Source organism: Ochotona princeps, chromosome 1 (assembly GCF_030435755.1).
Source record: "Ochotona princeps isolate mOchPri1 chromosome 1, mOchPri1.hap1, whole genome shotgun sequence".
Lineage (NCBI taxonomy): Eukaryota > Metazoa > Chordata > Mammalia > Lagomorpha > Ochotonidae > Ochotona > Ochotona princeps.
In genome coordinates this window covers 106,526,897-106,546,647 of record NC_080832.1, presented here as the reverse complement: position 1 = coordinate 106,546,647, position 19,751 = coordinate 106,526,897, and the positions used below count along the sequence as shown (strand labels likewise).

The 19,751-nt window shown below is 57.5% G+C and overlaps 1 protein-coding gene across 2 annotated transcripts; it reads left to right on the top strand.

Moving 5' to 3' along the window:
- The first annotated feature begins 5,256 nt into the window (after window positions 1-5,256).
- MDFI (MyoD family inhibitor) lies at window positions 5,257-18,126 on the top strand. Of its 2 annotated transcripts, none has more exons than XM_058672076.1 (5): window positions 5,257-5,355; window positions 6,328-6,414; window positions 12,469-12,651; window positions 15,102-15,326; window positions 17,763-18,126. In XM_058672076.1, exons 2-5 carry the CDS (start codon window positions 6,339-6,341, stop codon window positions 18,017-18,019), a joined length of 741 nt encoding a protein of 246 aa, XP_058528059.1. In that variant the 5' UTR covers window positions 5,257-5,355; window positions 6,328-6,338; the 3' UTR covers window positions 18,020-18,126. The 2 variants fall into 2 exon arrangements, with proteins under 2 accessions (XP_058528059.1, XP_004590409.2); XM_004590352.2 differs by lacking the exon at window positions 5,257-5,355 and adding an exon at window positions 6,016-6,190.
- The last annotated feature ends 1,625 nt before the right edge of the window (window positions 18,127-19,751 follow it).

Below are 19,751 nucleotides of genomic sequence, written 5' to 3'. Positions count from 1 at the left end.
TTGTGGCCTGGGAAAGCAATCAAGGATAGCCCAAGGCTTTGGGACCCTGCACCCACATGGGAGACCTGGAAGAAGCTCCTGGCTCCTAGCTTTGGATTGGCTCAGCTCCAGCGGTTGCAGAGTGAACCCTCAGACAGAAGATCTTCCTCTCTGTCTCTCCTCCTCTCTGTATATCTGCCTTTCCAATAAAATAAATAAATTTTTTAAAAGATTTATTGTATTTATTACAAAGTCAGATATACACAGAAGAGGAGAGACAGAGAGGAAGATCTCTCATCTGATGATTCACTTCCCAAGTAAGCCGCAACAGGCCGGTGCGCGCCGATCTGAAGCCGGGAACCAGGAACCTCTTCTAGGTCTCTCACGCGGGTGCAGGGTCCCAAAGCTTTGGGCTGTCCTCGACTGCTTTCCCAGGCCACAAGCAGGGAACTGGATGGGAAGTGGAGCTGCCGGGATTAGAACCGGCGCCCATATGGGATCCAGGCGTTCAAGGCGAGGACTTTTAGCCGCTAGGCCACGCTACCGGGCCCTAAAATAAATAAATCTTAAAAAAAAATGCATTAAAAATAGAGTCTGTTGGGGGCTGGCACTGTGGCGCAGTGGACTGAGCTGCCACTTTCAATGGTCACGTCCCATATGAGAGTGCCCGGTCTCACCCATCTGGCCATATGGGGAAGTAAATCAGTGGTTGGGAAAATCTCTTCCATCTGCTGGTTCACGACCCCAAATACCTGCAACATCCAGGGTTAGGTCAGGCCAAAGGTAGGAGCCAGAAATTCAATCCAGGTCTGCCATGTGCGTGGCAGAGGCCCAAGCACTTGAACCATCCCAGGCACATTATCCTGAAACTGGATTGGAAGTGGAGAGCAGCTGGGATCCAATTACTTGAGCTATTACCTGCTGCCTCCCAGGACGTGCAGTGGCAGGACGCTGGATGGGAAGCAGAGCAGAGTCAGCCAAGCACTGAGACACAGTGTGCGGGAATTCCAAGTTGTGACATAATCACTGCACCAAAAGCCCACCCATGAATTGCCTTTTTTTTTTCAAATAAGTTTTGGGTGGGGCACTATGTGGGCATAATAGCCATGACTGACAGCTCAAGGATCAATGAACTGGTCAATGGACCGAAGGACAACAGCTAAGGCTGGAGCAGAAGGCCCTGATGCCCTAAGGATGATCATGCTGGGGGGCAGGCAGTGCAGGCCTCGGGGGTCTGCATCTGTGATGTGGGAGCAGCGGAGGCAGTGTGAGCTGCTTCCTCACATTGCAAAGGTTGAATCGCCTGGTTGCTGTGGAGTGCTGCAAGCTGTGCCTGTTGCATGGGAAGCAGTGGGCAAGGCTTGGCAAACACAGTTCAGTACGACAGGGCTGGGGTAAAGCCGCTCCATGGGATGTCAGGAGCCATAAGAGGTAAGTGCCGGACAAAGTCCCCTGCTGAGTCCAGGATATCACACCACAAGGGCTCCCATTCTGTACAACCCAGTGGGGACCCAGTGTCCCCCAGGTTTATCTGAAAAAGCTTTCAGTTCGGAGAGTGCAAACAATTTGCCCCAAATCACACAGCAAGGAAGGGATTAACTGAGCCAGAATGCAAAGCAAGCCCATCCTTTCTACCACGCTGTGGTGAGTTCCTGGTGCTCCAGTGCCAACGAGGTAAAAGTGGAACACAAAGGGCCATGTCTGCACCTGAAGGGACCAGTGTGGGGTGGGGGTGGGCATAGTACGGAGGACATCATAGCTCTCACCATGTGCTTAGGCTGCGCCTGGGATACAAACCAGCTCTGTTCTTGGTCTTAGAACATGCTGGACAAGTCTCAGTTCTACCCATGACTGGCAGGTGAGCCACGTCACCTTACAGCTCTGTACCTTAGTTTACTCATCTGTAAAATGGGGTGGTGGGAGGATCAGAACCACGTGAACTTTGTGTGCATTAAAGTCTAGAAGTAGCTAATAAAAGCCCGGTGGACACAACACGCCCGACTCATTTACTGTACACCACCAGGAACAGGGGATGCATGGAATCAGGTCTGGTGCTCCAGGGTTTTCCCTACCACACCGCAGGCCTTCTGTTTCAGGAAGGGGGTGGTAGGAGCCACATTCCCTGCTCAGGGCCCTCATGTTTGGTGGGATGAGGTGAGTTGGGGGTGGAGGAATGTCTCAGAGAAAGGTGTGGATTCTCAACCCCAAACCAGCAGGCTCCCTCCCCACACACAGCCGCACAACATTCCCCCCTTTTACTACTCCCCTTTTCTGGGACTGTCCCGTGTCCCATCCCCCAGGGCACTGAGACCACAGCTGTAGTCCAGCTGCAGAACCCAGCCCGGCTGCTGGCTGGCCCCGCTCCAGAAACAGGAAGTGGGGGAAGAGTTGTGCCTGCTGCTGGCCGCCAGGAGGGGTGGGCGCAGCGGCTGCAGCCAGGCTGGGCCCAGGGAGTCTGCTGCCTGCAAGGGGCTATGCAGGGGAGGCTTCTGAAGTGGTCTGCTTTACCTTGGGAGGGAGTGGCCAGGGCCCACGCAAGAGCTTTCTGTTACCACAGGCACGGCCTAGCAGGGCCGCGCCTGGAGGGGCAGGAGAGAGAGAGTACTAGTCTAAGAATCTGAAGTTAGGAAGAGCCTGCCATTGACCTCCAGCGCGACCTGCATCTAATGCTGGAAGGCTGGCCCTGGTGGACAAGGCTCTCATAGCTTCCAGTCTCCCAAGAAATGAGTAAGGAAGCATCAGGTGGAAGGGGACAGTGTTTGGGAAGGCTGATCCAGGGATAGGGGTGGCAGGGAGGGAGGGATGGAGGGCTCTGAGATGGTTGCCCTTAGATGATGATAGAAGCAAGAGGGAAGGGGGAAGGGTGCCAGGTGGGTGTCTCTGGGCAGAGGGAAGAAAGAGCCAGTGCAAAGGCCCTGCATTAAGAATGTGTCCAGCAACTGAGGAACAGGCAGGCGGGGGTGGGGTGGGTGTGCGGCATGATTGGAAGGGGATAAGAAAGGCTAGGTGGAGTCAAGTGAACTCATTTCACTGAATGCTGGCCAGTGGGCCCCAGTGAGGTCAGACCATGGGTGCAAAGCCCGGCTGGAGTGTGTGTGTGTGTGTGTGTGTGTGTGTGTGAAAGAGAGAGAGAGAGAGAGAGAGAATGTTATGTTAGGAGGGGGCATCTCCAATCTCCGCTCACCTGCCGGGTCATCCCGGCCAAGAGCCCTGAGGAGACTGGCAGGGACCAGAGGAGAGAGGTGAAGTCCTGCAGTAAGTACAACACTGGCCTTGATGCTTCAGAAACATCAAAGAACTTAGTTCCATCCAAAAGTCCACATGAATGCAGAAAAGTCCATGAGGAATCAAATGCCAACATTTTAAATAAAAATGGGAGACAGGCCTGGGGTTTGCAAGCGCCTAACTCCCTAGCTTCCCCTGAATCTTGGCGCTGGGCTCCAAGGAAACCTGGTCAAACCAGGCAGCTGACCTGCAGAGCTGCAGTCTGCCCACTTGGTTTGCAAAAACTTGCCTTGACGTATGATTTATGGAGAAGGAGAACGAGAGTTGGACCTGGTGGTTAAGACACTGGTTGGGACACCCACGGGCTGTGTCCAAATGCCTGGTATTTAGTTCTGGCTCTGCTCCTGGAAGGCAGCAGGTGAGGGCCCCAGCACTCAGGGACCTGCCACCGTCGCTGTGAGCTCTGGGGTGGAATTCTCAGCTAGCAGCTTCCATCCAGGTGGTGTGCATATCTAGGGGGTGAACCAGTGGATACGAGTTCTCTAGCTCTAGCTCTGTCTCTTAAACAGATACCAGTAAATAGTTTTCGGGCCTGGTACAATGGCTCAATGGCTAAAATCCTCACCTTGAAAGCATCCCAGATGGCCACTGTTTGTGTCCTGACTGTTCCACTTCCTATCCAGCTCCCTGCTTATGGTCTGGGAAAGCAGTAGAGAATGCCCCAAAGCCTAGGAACCCTGCACCCCGTGGGAGACCTAGAAGAAGCTCCTGCCCCCTGGCTTCAGATCAGCTCAGTTTTGACCACTGCAGCCATTTGGGGGAGTAAACCGGCAGATGGAAGATATTTGTTTCTGTCTCTCCTCTTTGTCAATCTGGTCTGCCTTTCCAATAAAAATAAAATAATAATTTTCAATAAGCTCCATCTTGCAACCCAGGGGAGTGCCTGATTTGACCTGTCCTTGGTCCCAGAGCTGGATAATAAAGCCCTTGGGGTGCATATCCAGGGCTCTGATGGCAGAGTTAGCATCTGTACTGTAGTCACATTGGTAGGGTCCATTGCCCTACTGTGTTCTCCTGTGGAGGGCTGATTCCCACACTTGTTGAAATTAAAAGTGCTTGTACCTTCAATGCTCAGCTTGCTGAGGCCCTGGGACAGAGACACCTGTGTTGGGAGCATTTGGATGACACATACAGCACAGTTGCAGCAACGCTGAATTGCTGGTTTCAAGGGTGAGGGAGATTGGGGGGTGAACGGGGTAGCGCTGAGATCTGTGCCTGGGGAGTGGGCCCTCCAGAAGGGCCGACTGCCTTGGGAGGGAGTGAGTCTCAGGCCGCAGGCCCCAGGTAAGCCGGTAAGAATGCAGCAGCCGCCAAGCTCCGCTCGGGAGCCTCCCGGTGACTCAGGCGGTGCCAGGAAGCGGGAGTCCGCCCCGCTGCTCTCCAGAGCTCCCAGCCTGGCAGTCAGATCGCGGCGGCCGGCTCCCTGGAGCGTCCAGCCAGGTCCCAGCAGCCAGCAGCTGTGGTGGTGAGCAGAGGGGGGGGCGCGGCACCCCTACTCTCGACCGTAGCCACCCGAGCCCATTGCTGGGACGTGGCCGGCGCCGTGGGGGCCCCGCTGGTCCTGGCCCGGCCGGCAACCCGAGGACCTGCAAACGCTGTAAGTAGCCATGGTGAGAACTGGGGAAAGTCCAGGGAAAACAGTGTCCCTCGACCCCATTCCGTCACCCCATCCCTGGCTTCCTCTTTTTCTGTGGGGTGGCTGGACCGAGAGAGAGGGCCTGCTGTCACCGATGCCGCCAGCTGCTCCTCAGGAACCCAGCGGCGGCTCCTAGGCAGACAGGGCCAGATGTGGCTGGGACGCTGTCACGCAGGAGGGCCCCCCCCACCACCTGAGGATCCCCCTCCTCCCCAGGCCCGCCCAGCCCCATCTGGTGAACCCAGGCGAGGCCCCCCGAACGCCCCCTCGGGGCCGCCTGGTAGCTGGTATCTATCCACGGCTTGCCAAGTCCAGATGCGCGGTCAGGGGAGGCACGCATGCGGGGTCCTGGAAGGCTTGGAGTCCAGCCCGCAGCCCTGAACAGGACTGAGCCGCGATCGCTTGCTTCTCTTTGACTAAGTCAATTTTCCGACACAAATTCCCACGCACGGCTGGTAGGGACTGCTACAGGGCGCAGGGAGGTTGGAGCGTGTGTGCGCGGATGCACGGGGGACAGCCTCAGCAGAGGGAGGGCGCGGGCTCCGGGAGCCCCAGACCCTGGCCCCCCGGGCGAGACTGCGAGGTAGGGTGAGGAGTGGTGACAAAGGGTGTCTGAGAAACTGGATGGCTCACAGCCCTGGGGCCAGACCCGGGAGCTGCTGTTATGCCGAGGCGGTGGTCAGTAGTGCGCTAGCTCGCTTGCTCGCTTGCTCGCTTGCTCTCTCTCTTAAGACTCTGTGAAAACTTTTACGGAGTTGGAGTTCAGGGCGGAAGGAAAACGCGCGATCCAGTGTGCTGCTGCCGGCTGAGGGTGGGGGAGTTGGGACGGGGACTTGGAGAGATTGGGGGCCCAGCTGGGAGAACGAGAAGGAAACGCGCCGAGGCAGCTTCCTGTGAGGGTTTGGGCCGCGGCAGTCCCGCAGACGGACGTGTCCGGCCCGGGGCCCAGCCGAGCCCCCACGCAGGGGGAGGGGAGCGCAGCGGGGAGACTGGGAAGGCGAGGAGGGGGTGGGGAGAGGCTGCGCTGGGGACGCGGGGAGGGGAGCAGCGAGCAGGGGTGGAGCGAGGGGCTGGAGGGGAGGGGAGAGAAGGAAAGACGAAGGGGGCGAGCCGCTCGAGCTGGCGCCGAAATGGGCGACGCGAGGCGCAAGTGAGAGGGGAGGGGGCGCCGGGCAATCAGCGCCGAGCCCAGCGTGGCCCCTGGATCGAGGGGCTCTCGCTGCAGGGCGCAGGGCCGGAGGCGCTCGGTGATCCAGCTCGGGACCACGGTGTAGTACGCCGCGGGCACGAGTGAGTGCAGTCGTGCGGGACGAGAGGGGGTGGGGAGGTTGCGTGTGCGGCGGGATCGCCCCCGTCCAGGCCCACACTGCCCGCCCTGTCCGCGTGGCCAAGATCGGCTCCTGCCCGCTGAGTCTTGTTTCCCACAGGTTCCAAGCCGATGTCCCAGGTGAGCGACCAGCGCCCTCCTCACTGCGACGTGCCCCATGGAGATCCCACCGCAACCTCTGACCCAGGTAGGACCGGGAATTGAGGAACAGAGTGGGGGGTGGGGAGCAGGCAGTTAGTTCTACCCTTCCCCCCTACACACACACACACACACACCTCTTTCCTGAGTCCCGGGGAGGTGAGGCGGACGGAGGTGGGGATTGCTTTCGGGAGTTTGAGTAGGGGTGGGGATGAGAAGTCTGGGTATGGAGGACCACGTTTAAGCACGGGGAGAGAAGCCTGGGACAAGGGGGCAAGGCCCGCAAAGGAGGCAGCGGCTGCGCCAAGTCGCTACAACTCCCCCACCCCCAACACCAGGCGCGCGCGCGCGCGCACACACACACACACACACACACACACACACACACACGCAAGCCTGCCGCTCCGTCTGGGATTTGTGTCCCGGTCGGTTCTGCCCAGTGTGTCAATATTTACGGGGGCCGCAGGCGGCGGTGGGGGTGTCTGAGTCTCTTCCCCTTGCCCAGTCAGAGTCCTGCGCGCCTCCCAAAAACTTTTGGCTGTCCGAAACCGCGGCGCTGCAGGACCTGGCCCTCCTTTTCTTGCCTTCCTTGCCTTCCTGCCCTGCTGGCAGCCAGTCCTGGGGCCCCTTACCCTGCAGGCTGAGACTTACAAGCCCCCCCCCCCCCCACTTCAACCCAGAGTTCCCTGCCCCCATCTTGCAGGGTCCTCCCAGGCAGCCTCCCAGCCAAGCAGAGGCTTGCCACACCCTGAGGGGCCTGGGCTAGGGGCTGGCCGCCTGTCTAGACTGGGAGGCCTATGCTGGGGCACTAGGTGGAGTCAGGGTCCTGGGAAGTGGCTCTGGGCAGGAGTGTGGGGCCGGGATTCCATGACTTGGGTCCCCTCTGGAAGTTCCTGGGCTACTTTTTTTTTCTTCCTTCCAGCCAGCCTCATTCTCGCCTCTCCTCTAAGCTCTCATTTCAAGGCTGGCCCTCTGGACAAGGCCAAGCATGGGTTTCTTCTGCTGTCTGACCTTGGGTTGGCTCCACAGGCATCCATGGAGGCTGGCCCACTTGTGGAGGGACTATCTAACCTTGGTGCCCACAGCTGTGCAGCTGGAGCCTTCTAAACTAGAGAGCCAGCAACCAGATGAGACCCTGGGTCCCAAGGGTTGGAGAATGCTCTGCGTCCCCTCTCCCTGTGGGGCCAGAAGTGCGGACATTTGGGCAGTCCCGTCCGCCAAGATCCTGGCTGCGTCAGCCAGGTGGGAGAGAGTTGGAGAGCTTTTTCTTCCAATTCCAAGAACCTCCTCCTTGCTCTGGGCCCCGCTCCCCTTCCTCTCTTGCTAGTCTCCTGCCTTTTCCCATCCCCCACTTCCACTTTCTTCCTCTCTTACCCAATTGCTCTGCTCTGTCTCGCCTCTCCTGCCTCCTTCCTCTGACCCCTTCTCAGCCCCAGCCCTGCAACCGGGAGGGGAGGGTGAAACCTGCTCAGGCCAGGAGCCAGGAACCAGGGTGGGACTCTGGGAGGGTTGAGCCCTGGGCTGTAACCTGAGGTCCTTCAATGTTCCCCACTCCTGTCGCAACCCTCTGCAAGCCCCTTCCCCAGCCTGGGCTGTGCCAGACAATGTTGCTTTCATAGCTGGGAGGCCGTGCTGTGCTGCTGCCTTGGGAGAATGAGCCTGCTGCCCAGGAAGCCCAAACCACATGCAGCTCAGCCAAAACCCCACAGACGCCTGAATCCCAGACCAGCATCCCCCGCTCAAGTGCTGACAGAACAGCAAGACCACAGCGCTGCAGCCAGGAACCCTGCTGGCAGGAACACTGTCACCTCCCTCCCTGGGTCACCCCAAATGCAGATCTGGTCAGAGGGGGAACTCAAGGCCACTCTGGTTGGTTCAGGGGTCAAGTCCCATACCCCCAGCACCCTCCAGTCTCTTGGTGGCTTCCTCCTCACCCAGCTCTGAGAATCCCAAGGGGGCTGACTCCCTAATTCATAGGCAGATTTCTGCTCAGCGCCAGGACGTCAACATTCCTGCATATGATTCTAAAATTCAATGTCCTGGGGAATTGGAGCCTTCAGACCTAAAATAAAACCAACTGGATCCATCCTGACTGACCAGCTCCGGCCCTCCCCATGGCTCACGGGGCTTGGCTTGGCAGCCTGGGGCTTTCACCAGTGGATTCATATTCAACTATGTGTGCATCAAAGAGTCCACATGCCCTCCCACCCCCTTGGGGAGTTCAAGGACAGATGGCTTCTCTAACCCGCAGCTCTCACTCACTCTCCTTCCTCTGACCTTGGGCATTCCAAACTCCAGAACTCAGGACATCAACAGGCTTTGCCAAGTGCAGACTTTAGTGGGGCAGGGTGAGTGTTCACTCTACCCAAGGAAGGTTACAGTAGGGTTGGGGTGCCAGACAGAACCTCAATACCAAGAAGACTCCTTGGAGGAGGGACTGCTGACTCAGGGATCAGGAAAAGCATTCTGGAAGGAAAGATCAAGATTAGGCTGGGTCAGGATAAATGGACTGGATGTGGAGAATAGAACCTTCTAGTCAGGTAGACTGGTAAGGCGGGCTGGCTGTGGCCCAGGGCCACAGAGAACACTTCACCCAACCACAGAAAATAGACTGAAAATATGGATGGAGGTCTTGAGTGCCAGACTAAGGAGAGATGGAGGTGGTCGGTGCCCGCCAGCACTCTGACCAGATTAAGTCCTGGCCCAGAGACATGGTCTCCCAAGAGAGTGAAAGGACTGGACATTTGGGAGCGGCGCAGGAATCCAAAACCTGCTTAGAATGCCCATGGGTACTGTCTGGGAAGGGCTCCCCTGTGCTTTTGGTTCAGGACGACCCCTCAACTTAATGGACCACAGGTGGAAGGTCTCATGACAGGGTCTCTCATAGCATCCCCTCATGGGCCTATGGGCTCAGATTTTTTCGGTTTGGGGGTTTTTTGGTTTTGTTTTAGAATATGTATTTATTTGAAAGGCATATCAACAGAGAGGGAAGGAGGAAGAGAAAGAGAAATCTTCCATGTGCTGGTTCATTCCCCAGATGCAATGGTTTGGGCTGGGCCAAGTTGAAGCCAGGAGCTTGGAACTGCATCCAAGTCTCCCATGTAGGTGGCAGTGGCCCATTGGCCATTCTTTGCTGCAGGAAGCTGGATCAGAAGTGGAGCAGCTGGAACTGGAACCAGCATTCCAACATGGGATGGCAGCCTAGGCTTAGGAATGTAAACATGACCTTTCCCTCCCACAAGGGGTGGACCTCAGTTCATTGACCTGGGCCCTGTTCCTAGCAATGGGGATATGTGGAAGGAAGCAAAGGGACAGTTGGTTTTCCTGTATGTCCCTGTTCGAGTGGGGACCTATGGTGGGGTTCTGCTCAGAGATGCCACCAGCATGTCTAACATTCCTGCGTGGAAAGGAAAAGATATCCCTTTGGCTGCATGAGCAGGTGTGCCACTGGGGAAGGAGATGGTACGGGGGACAAGACTCCAATGGTGAGGGGGACTTCACCCTACAGGCAGGTGCCTTTACACAGGGCAGGAATTGCACATCCATACAGTGGCCCCTGATCTCTGCTGCCATCCCTTCCCTCCAGGAGTTTCCTGAGGTATTCTTTCTGGAAGGCTGGACAACAGTGTATCTCTTTAAGGTGACAAAGGAAAACTGCTCTGCCAGTTCCCAGCCAGAGTTGTATACTGTTTTGCAGGCAAGGCCTAATGTTGGGGCCTCTGAGACAGTTCCTTGCAGAGCAGGTCTTCCTGTAGCTGTCGCTGCTGCACCTTCCTTCTCATCCGGGTTCCCTGAGGCTTGCCTGCCCCAGCTAGCTTGGGAACCACCAGACATCATGTGCTTTTGCCACCCTGTTGTCCCCTGGCTCTGCAAGGGGCACGGTCCACTCCCTGTCCTGGGCCTACTGGCTCCCCGCTGCCACCCACTCCTGGCTGCACAGACGCTGGCCCCTCTGTGTGTCTCCAGGTCAGGGTTGCTGGACTTGGTTTTCACTCTTTCCTTGTCTTTCCCCCAAGACTCCCTTGGGCCTGGGTCCGGCCCCTCTCTGATTTCCCAAGGACTGAAGGTCATTAGTCCTGTAGGGTAGACTGCCCAGGAGAGGTGAGCAGAACTGAGGCTCTAATCTTCTTCTTCTTTTTAAAGATTTATTTATTTTTATTGGAAAGTCAGATATACAGACAGGAGGAGAGACAGGGAGGAAGATCCTCCATCTGATGCTTCACTCCCCAAATGGCCACACAGCCAGAGCTGCGCTGTTCCAAAGCCAGGAGCCAGGAGCTTCTTCCAGGTCTCCCACATGGGTACAGGGTCCCAAGGCTTTGGGCCATCCTTGATTGCTTTCCCAGGCCACAAGCAGGGACTGGATGGGAAGTGGGACTGCCAGGATTAGAACCAGCGCCAATATGGGATCCCAGCGTATGCAAGGTGAGGACTTTAGCTGCTAGGCTACTGTGCCAGACTTTACTCCAATCTTCTTAACCATTAAACTCTTTCTCTCGTGCTTCTCCCTCTCCAGTTCTGGGAACCAGAAGCCCTGACTCTACTGTGACACTGATGGTGTCACCCCATGCACCCTTGTGACCCCAGACCAAAGGCTGGGAAGTGACCACAAGACCTGCCATGCCCCAGCTGCCATCTTGTCTCACCCAGTAGCTAAGGTGGTCCTCTGGGCACTGTGGGCTCTTTGCTCCTTCAACTGTTTTTCACTGCACCATGTGAGGGAGGCAGGATCCCCCCATCAGGGTCATGGTCAGGAGCTGGACTTAGCCAAATCCCGAGACTCCTTCCTGCCAGCCTAGACTGGGCCAGTGGGGCTCAGGACTGGGGCTGGGAGGAACACCTCCAGCCTTTCCACCTTGGCTGCCAGCTGCTTTACTCCCAGCCCTGAGAGCAGCTTTTGAGGTTTCCCTTGGGCAGGACTGAGCATGCCCACTGGGGCTTGTTGCCCTCTGTGGTCTCCATCCCCCCAGGGCTAGGAGGGACCAGGGTTCTCACCATGAGTCCACAGAGGGGTGCTCCACGGAGGAAGCTGGGCTATGGGCTGCTCCCCTTGGTGTGCTGCCTACTCCCATGGATCCCCCCCCGGGTTTTTGCATGTCCCCCAAGTTTCTTGTTCTGAGTCTCCCCATGATGAGACACAAGGCAGGGAGGGGTCTATGCTCTTGAGCCCCCCACCTTTGCTCCTGCAGCACATCCCAAGGTCAGCCCTGCAGCCTGGACTGGCCTGTGGCCCCTAGTTGTACCTGCCCCCCAGGCTTTCCCAAGCCCAGTGGGAGTCCAGGCCCCTTTCACCTCCCTGTCCCACCTCATGTCATCTCCACCCTCCCCAGCCTTCTCCTGGCCCCTGGGGGGCCCCTGGTGCTGTGACCTTGTGGGTTTTAAGGTGGCTCCATTTCTGCCTCCCGCCCACCCCTGGCGCGGCCCCTATAATTACACAGGGCTGCGGTTCACCTCTCCCTACCGGCCCTACTGGGCCATCTCCTCGTCTCCCTTCCTGCCTGGGGCCCCTCCCTGCTCCTGGCCGGCCGGTTCCCCTGACTGGGCCTCTGGTCACCACCCTCTTGCTGTGACCCGGCTCCTCAATGTCTGTCTCCCAGGCTGCACTGCGCTCCTTTCTCCACCTCTGCCTCTGCTCTGTCCCATTTGTTCATCACTGATGACCACATTGTTGCCGAGTTGGTCCCTGATTGTCATGGGTGCTTGGTGGCTCTCAGCTTCTGTGTCCAGTCTCCCTCTTTGGGCTCTCCTTGCTTCTAACTCTCCCAGGTCCAGGCCCTCCCCGTGCCTGTTCCTATCTCGCTGTCACCCACCATCTGTCCGTTCTTTCCTACACTGCTGCTGCCACTCTTCTCACTCCTTTGGTATTGCTGGTCCTTGCCTCTCCCTGACAACACATGCACAGGTGCGCATGCATGCGTGCACACATGCACCAGCAGGTTGCGGGTGGAGCTTTCTCTCTTGGAGTCCAGCCCTGCTGCTGTAGAGGGTAAAGACGGGGATTCCTGTTTTGGAGAGACCACTGGGCTCGCTGGCCTGCTGGGATGGAGCCGCACAAACAGGCAACAGTGGGAAAACGTGCTTCACTCGTTTGCTTTTTCTCTAGGCCAGACCCTGCCCCTGCTACCTGGGCTGGAGGTAGTAACAGAATCTGCGCAGTCCGTGGAGGCCGTGCCAGAGGAGAGCTCCCTGGAGGAGGTAGCACCCCCAATGCCCCAAGGCAATGGCCCTGGGGTCCCCCAGGCCCTGAACAGCACTGACCTTGCTGTTCCCACAGAAGCTGTGACATGTGAGTGCTTGCTGGGAGGGATGGAGTGGCAACAGGATGGGATTTTTTTGACTTAGGTGGGCTGGCAAAATGTTACAGGTGCTGCCCACCTAGCTGGGCCCTTGAGGGTGGGAGCATGAGCAGTGGACAGATGGGAGGGTGCGATGTCACTGTGCTTAATGGCAACAGAGTGATGGGTGGGCAGGCTCCAAGAGGTCTAAGCTAAGCAGGAGGCTCTGTGGAGAGAGAGCGAGCCAGGGGCTTCTTGGGATGCCTCCCTATCCAGGGTGAAAAGGAAGGAGTGGAACCTCCACTTGCTCTGGGGAAAAACCATGGTTGAGCTGTGTTCTTCAAGCCCTTAGGGTATCCAAAGAAGTCCTGGGATGGGGCAGCTGGGATCACTGTGTAGTAGTAACAGACAAATCATTACCTTCCCAGAATGAACTCCCGTGCTCTCCACTTCAGCTCATGGCCAAACAGCAGGACGGCCAGGGCCAAGCCCATTTTGCGGATGAGCACAGCGAGGCCCAGGGAAAGCAACTCTGCCCTGGTCACTCACTGAGAGACTGAGGGCTCACACCCTACTGGTGCCCACTCCTGTGCCTGCCTGCCCAACTGGCATGGCCAAGCAGGGAACCGCCTTGGGCCAGGGCATCTGGGGCTAAGCTGGACTCCCTGGAAGGCAGGATTACTAAATCTCGCTAGCGAACAGTCCTTAGCCGCCGGCAGACACACCCACCAGCAGAATTGAGAGAAAGAGGTCAAGCCCGTGGCCGTGGAGGGTAGGAGGCCTGGCCGAGAGTGGGACAGACACTCCTGTGTCTCGGCCCCGAGTGTTTGCTCTGTGACTCAGCTCCCACCCCCACGGCCAAAGCCAAGGCCACAGGCGAGCTCTGTGTCTGCCTGGGCCTCCCAGGGCCCTCAGCCCACCACATGCCCCCACCCACTCTGGTCACTGGGCCCATGTTTAGGGAGCAGGGCAAGGGGCACCAAGGACTCAGCCTGGTCCCCCCTCTGTGAGGCCAGGATGACTCAGGTATGGCCACTTCCCATCGCCTTGCCCCTGTTTACCCAGATGCAGGCTCTAGTCACACCTGCTGCCAGAGGCTCCTGGCATGCCAACCTGCTCCTAGCCCGGGAGTGCCAACCTGCACCTAGCCCTCCCCTCCGTTTCCCTTCTTCCGGACTATAGGTAGGGCCTGTGACAAGTCGTACCCTTTCTGGGCCTTGGTGTTTTCATCTGTACGATGGGGCCAGGAAAAGACAAGTTGGGATGTTGAGAGAATTTCCTCCCCTTGAAGCTCGAGGCACAGGTCTGGCTGGCTGGCACACAACAGCTCCCAGAGCATGCCAGCAGCTGCCTGTAAGGGGAGTGACTACTGTGACAGTAGCGGTTGTTCTCCAGGCCCTTGTTGGACCTCAGCTTGTCTCCAGTCTGGTCTCCTTCTCTCACTCTACCTTCTGGGACTATAAAAGAAGGCTATTACCCTATAGAGACACCGGGAGAATACTTAGCAAGTGCTTAGAACTGCAGTTGGCATGCAGTAAGTGCTCAGTCATTACCCAATATCACAGGAAGACTTAATGCCCTCATTTTAAGGACAAAACTGAGGCCACTTCCCTCCCCTGCACTATTCAAAATGCAGGTGGCTCCTTTAGTTTAGAGGGCCCTGGCCATGAGTTAGGGACCCTGAACTGCTGAGGGGACTGTGAATTCCCAGCTGTCCATCTCAGCTCAAGGTTGCACCCTCCCCCAACCAGCCTCCACCCACCACACATGCACTTGGCCTCATCCCTGGCAACCTGAATGAGGTGCTTGTGGGGGGCAAGGGAGGGAGGCTTTCTAGGGCCAGGTTCCCTGCACACTGGTGCTAAAGCTAGAGCTATGTCCTTCTTCCTAGAATGGGGACTCAGGGGGTCCTGGCCTCAAGGGTCTCCCACCAGCCTTCGTCTTTGCTCCTCTTCCTCCTCACTCAGGCCTCAAAGGCCCCACCCCAAACCCTCTGCCAGCTGCTCGGAGAGGCAGGCAGTGTGGGCACAGGGGGCTGCTGTGAGGAACCCCTGGATTCCAGGCCCAGGCATTTGCCTCCAAGCAGATGTTTCCAATAAATCACCCGGCGCGGCAAGGGCAAAAACAGCTGGGGGCTTGGCACAGACAGAGGGACAGGTTAACTGCTTCATCGCCATCCTCCCCACCCTAGCCACACAGTCCCATACCCCTCAACCACAGCCCCCTATGCCAGCACCCCAAAGGCAGCAGAATGGGTTTCATTCTGCGCCCCTCCCCTGCCATGTACCTCCCTTTGAGGAAATGAGCACTGGAGGTGGAGTCAGGAGCCAAGCTCAACTCTGATACTACTAGCCAGGTGCATCTAAGAATAAGGCAGATTCAGGCATGGGCTTTGCCAGGGGGAGGAATGTGGGGCCTGGTGGTCCCCAGATTTTCTTCATATTTTCTTTTATCTCTCCAGGCCAGCCTCAGGCGAACCCCTTGGGCTGCACCCCACTACTGCCAAATGGCTGTGGTCACCCCTCGGAGCTGGACGGCACCAGGCAGGCAGGGAACGGTACCCTGGGTGGCCCCAAGACCCATCGGAAGTTGCAGACACATTCCTCTCTGGCCAGCCAGGGCAGCAAGAAAAGCAAGGGCAGCACCAGATCAGCCGCCTCCCAAATCCCCCTTCAGGCACAGGAAGGTAAACACTGAACCCCCAACACACCACCATCCCCCAGCCCCAACTCAACCGGGAGTTGAGTTCCTCCATGTTCAGGGGCCGGGGTCACATCTGGGCCAGGCAATGGTTACAAGTGCAGGCTGGCAGCCTCCTCCAGTGCCCCCTGGATCCCAGGTTCTGGGTTCACCTGTGAGCACCCTCATTATCCCAGCTCTTACACAGCTGCTGTCACAAGGGCCATTCAGCTCCTGCCAACTAGGTTTTCCTTGGAGGAATGGGCCATCTGTTTAATAGTGACAGCAGAAGAAGACTTAGCAGAATAAGATGATGCTTGCAAGGGGCTGGGGTGGTTCCAGATGCCGCAGATTATAGCATGCAGCTCTAGCAGCCAGCGCTGCTCCTCCAACACAAAGACCCTCTACAGGGCCATGTGGACAGCCAGCTGTCTGTGGCCTGACCTTCACCCCAGACTTCTAAAGGAAATGCTGCCACGTGGAAGGAGCCTGGTATGGGTAGATGAGGTTTGTGCACAGAAGGCTCAGAAACCTTCCCACTCCACAGAGCAGGTGACCCCCAACTGTCTTATATTTAGAAAGGGATATTCAGGCATGTCAAGTGTCCAGTTGACACTCTCACGCAGCCCCATGTGAGACAGAGGCAGGTCATCCCACCCGGTGTGGCAAGTGCAAGGTAAATCCACTCAACAAGGGTCCTGGAGCACAGTTGGACACAGGTGGACACGCATGTTAGTGTAGCACGGTCAAGGTGAGACTCCAGGCAGGTCAGGGCTCCAAGCCGAGCAGCAAACCTGGGCTCTGTCCGAACAACCATACAGAGCCACTGAAGACTCTGAAATAAGGCAGCCATGTCATCACCTCCACACACAGAGATGGTTCCCCTAGTGCAACAGCCTTGCCATGTAGGACAGGGTCAGACCTGCCGCTGCAGAGGGCTAGCAGCCCTGGCCTACCCTGTGGCCTGGCCTTCAGACAGGATGCCAGCTCAGCACCTGGAAACATCCTGAGGGGTTCAGAGCACGGGCTCTGAAGCCAGCCTGCTGAGATCAGGCTGCACGCTCCACCACTACTCTGAGCCAGGCCGAAGCCAGGAGCCAGGAGCTTCTTCCATGTCTCCCCCACAGGTGGCAGGGGCCCTTTCTGGGGCATTTTCTGCCTTCCCAGGTACATTAGCAGGGAACTGGATGAAAAGTGGAACAGTCAGGACTAGGACCTGCACTCATGTGGGATGCTGGTGTCATGAGCAGAGGCTTAAGCGTGCTATAACCACAACACCGGGCCCCAGTTCTTTAGCATTTTTGAATGCATTGAGCACCTGCCGTGTGCCAGGCCCTGTGAACCAGGCAGAACAGTGCCTGCCCTGGAGGAGCTTTGTTTCAGGTGCAGGAGCTGGCGGTCGCAGAAAGGAAATTATGGTGGAGTGGGAGGTCACATGCTTCCTGGGGGAGGGCAAGGCATGGCGGTGCTGGGCTGGGAGGGGCTTGAAGTACAAAATGGGGGCTGTGGTAGGCCTTCTGGAGGGGAAACACTGAGACAAACAAGGAAGCAAGGGAGTGAGGTGTGCCTTGTGTCTGGGGCAAATACATTCCAGACAGAGGCACCAGGAAGCCTATGCAGCCACTGCAGAAGGTCCTAGGCAGAGTCTAGCGGGCAGGACCGTGAGGGCGCAGCTTTTCCTCCCAGGGAGGTGGGGCCGGCGGAGAGCCCTGGCTAGAAGAGGCGTGGGTTCCCAAGGGAGGGTGCTTCAGGAGTCTTTTAGCAGCTGTGGAAACAGCCGACCCTGGGAGGGATGGGAAGGGGCAGAAAGGAGGGGACTTGGAGAGGCTGCTGCTATCCCTCCCCCACCTCAAGAGGGCCAGGCAGAGTACTGGAATCCCAGCACATGCGGAGCCTTCTAAAGAGTCAAGAGAAAAAGACAAGATGGGTTATTTTGCGTACAAAAGATAGTTGAAGCTTATGCATATCGATTTTCACAGTGTGCATTTTCCAGGGACTTTTGCAAGACCCTCTCCCATTTTAAAGTAACTGCTCCTGGCTCAGTTAACCTACCGGCAGCGCCAGGCTACTAATAGTCCCCACCTAGCAGAGCTGCGGGCTCTTGCAACAAGGTTGGTCCATGCCCAGCACAGAGTGGTGCTTGGGACACTCATCCTTTGGATGACTGTTGCATTCGTGAACAGCGTGGGTAGAGGCAGATACAGGCCATCCAGCCTGCCTGATCTCAGAGTCCTTCACTTAAGCTCCCCCTGTTGTGCCATGAACAGGTCACCACCCATCAGCGGTCCCCCTCGCACTCTCCTGTGGGTGGGTTGCATGCGCCAAGTGCAAGCTGAGCACCTGGCAGGCCAGAGCGACACACAGTAGACGCTCAGCGCCCACCCACGGCTGCCACGGCTGGTCTCCCATGCCCTTGCCTGTCTGGCCCCACCTCCCCCTGCAGACTGCTGTGTCCACTGCATTCTGTCCTGCCTGTTCTGTGAGTTCCTGACGCTGTGCAACATCGTCCTGGACTGCGCCACGTGCGGCTCCTGCAGCTCCGAGGACTCGTGCCTCTGCTGCTGCTGCTGCGGCTCCGGCGAGTGTGCCGACTGCGACCTACCCTGCGACCTGGACTGCGGCATCCTGGACGCCTGCTGCGAGTCCGCAGACTGCCTTGAGATCTGCATGGAGTGCTGTGGGCTCTGCTTCTCCTCCTGACCCTCCAGGGCTGGCACATGCAAGAGCTGGTCCTCTCCCCGCCACCCTCCCCAGCCCCAGTGAGAAGGGAGAGTTGCGGGGCAGGTGGTGCTGAGAAGCCAAATCAGCCTGGCCCTGGGTGGGCCACCAGGGATAAACCGCACCAAGGGCCTAGTGGGCTAGATGGATGGGAAACAGGTGGGGGACTGACCCAGGATCAGCTGCCAGGGCTGCAGAACACTGTGAAAGTTAGGGGAGGACCCAGGCAGCCATGAGTGCCCCTGTATGATCTCTACCTCCCGCCACCCCTGGGCCACCCCACTGCTGCTCCAGGCTTGGAGGACAGCAAAATGTGAAAAGAGACAGCCATCTGCCCAGCCCTGGGACATTCTCTCCCCGACTCCTCTCCTGGATCCTGCAGAGTTGCAGAGCCCTGACCCTAGCCGTGACCTTAGGGGCTGGGCTGGGGGTTGAGTTGGGGGGGCACTGTTTTTTAGAAAAGACTGGAAGGGGCGAGGGAGGGAAGGGGGCAGTGGGGTCTGTTCTATTTGTTGCTGTAAATAAAAGAGTCTCCTCTTGGATGTCCCCAGGACTCCAGGGAATTGTCAGGCACCACGCCTCTCAGGAGCAAACACCCCCGTCGCCAAGGCCTTGCTCTGTGGGGCCTTCTGCATCTTTTCCTGCCCTGGTTCTGCCCATTCTGCGTGTTTCTTCATACCCCCCCGCCAGGGGCAGGGAGTAAGCAGGTACAGATTCCTCATCTGTCCCTTCCTGCTAATGGGAGGTGAGTCCAGACAGGGAAGAGTTAACCTTGACATGGGATTAATTAACACCAGATGTGCTCAGGTTTTGATGAATTCATCTGCCCATCCAGATCCTTCAGGCTCTTTTCCTCCCTTGAAGCCTCCTCAAGACATGGGGTAACACCATGTCAGCCACAGAGGGGGGCAGCAGGTTACCCACCAGCCTGGCGCATGGCCTGAGATTGTACCCCAGCTTTGGTGAAGGGCCACACACCCAGTCTCAGTGAAACCTCACTTGTCACAGGGATGAGAAGGCAGGAGGGTATGCTTTGCACCCCTGGGGTACAGAGGAGGAGCTAGTGACCAGCGACAGCAGGGCTGCCCTGTTCCAGTGTGGATCCTGGCTTGGGGGCAGCGGGGGGAGTGCAGCTGGAGCTGTGGGTGGGGATGTCACCTGGTTCAAGGAGACTTGGAGTGTCCAAAGGAAGACCTGGAAAAGTGGGGGCACCAGGAAATTCCAGGAATAAAGGCTGGACAGGAAGATACCCAAAAAGACTGATGGCAATCCAAGCCCCCATAAGAATCATAATCCCTGTTGTACACAGCTCTGCCTGGGCCCCGTTGCAGGTTTTGTGTCCCATGGGACCACATAGGAACCTGCACATTGAAGGGAAAGGACCTGCCTGGGGTCGGATGGTCAGGCTGGATGGAAGCCACTGGGTTCCATCCCTAAGCCTCCAGGGTTGGCTTCTGTCTGGGTCCTTAGTTTCGGTTCACAGTTTCCGTTGAGCTATCACATGTTTAAAATGCAAGAGGCTAACATTCACACCCACATGGGGTTTCTGTTTTATACAGTGAGGCTCGTGCACACACTGGCACCCTGTTCCCATCACTTGCATTTGGTGGGTGGATGGTTTCCTTCTGGCACGTGGAGGCACAGCTTGCAGTTTCGTTGACAGGCTGGGCCCACCCCACAGTTCTCTGTCCTGACCTAGCTCCCTTCCCTAGTT

Excerpts from the sequence above, each read along its gene's own strand:
- MDFI (XM_058672076.1), top strand. The coding sequence starts at position 6,339 with ATGTCCCAGGTGAGCGACCAGCGCCCTCCTCACTGCGACGTGCCCCAT. Across the intron at positions 12,652-15,101 it reads TCCCACAGAAGCTGTGACAT|GCCAGCCTCAGGCGAACCCC; the intron begins GTGAGTGCTTGC and ends TTATCTCTCCAG. Across the intron at positions 15,327-17,762 it reads CCCCCTTCAGGCACAGGAAG|ACTGCTGTGTCCACTGCATT; the intron begins GTAAACACTGAA and ends CTCCCCCTGCAG.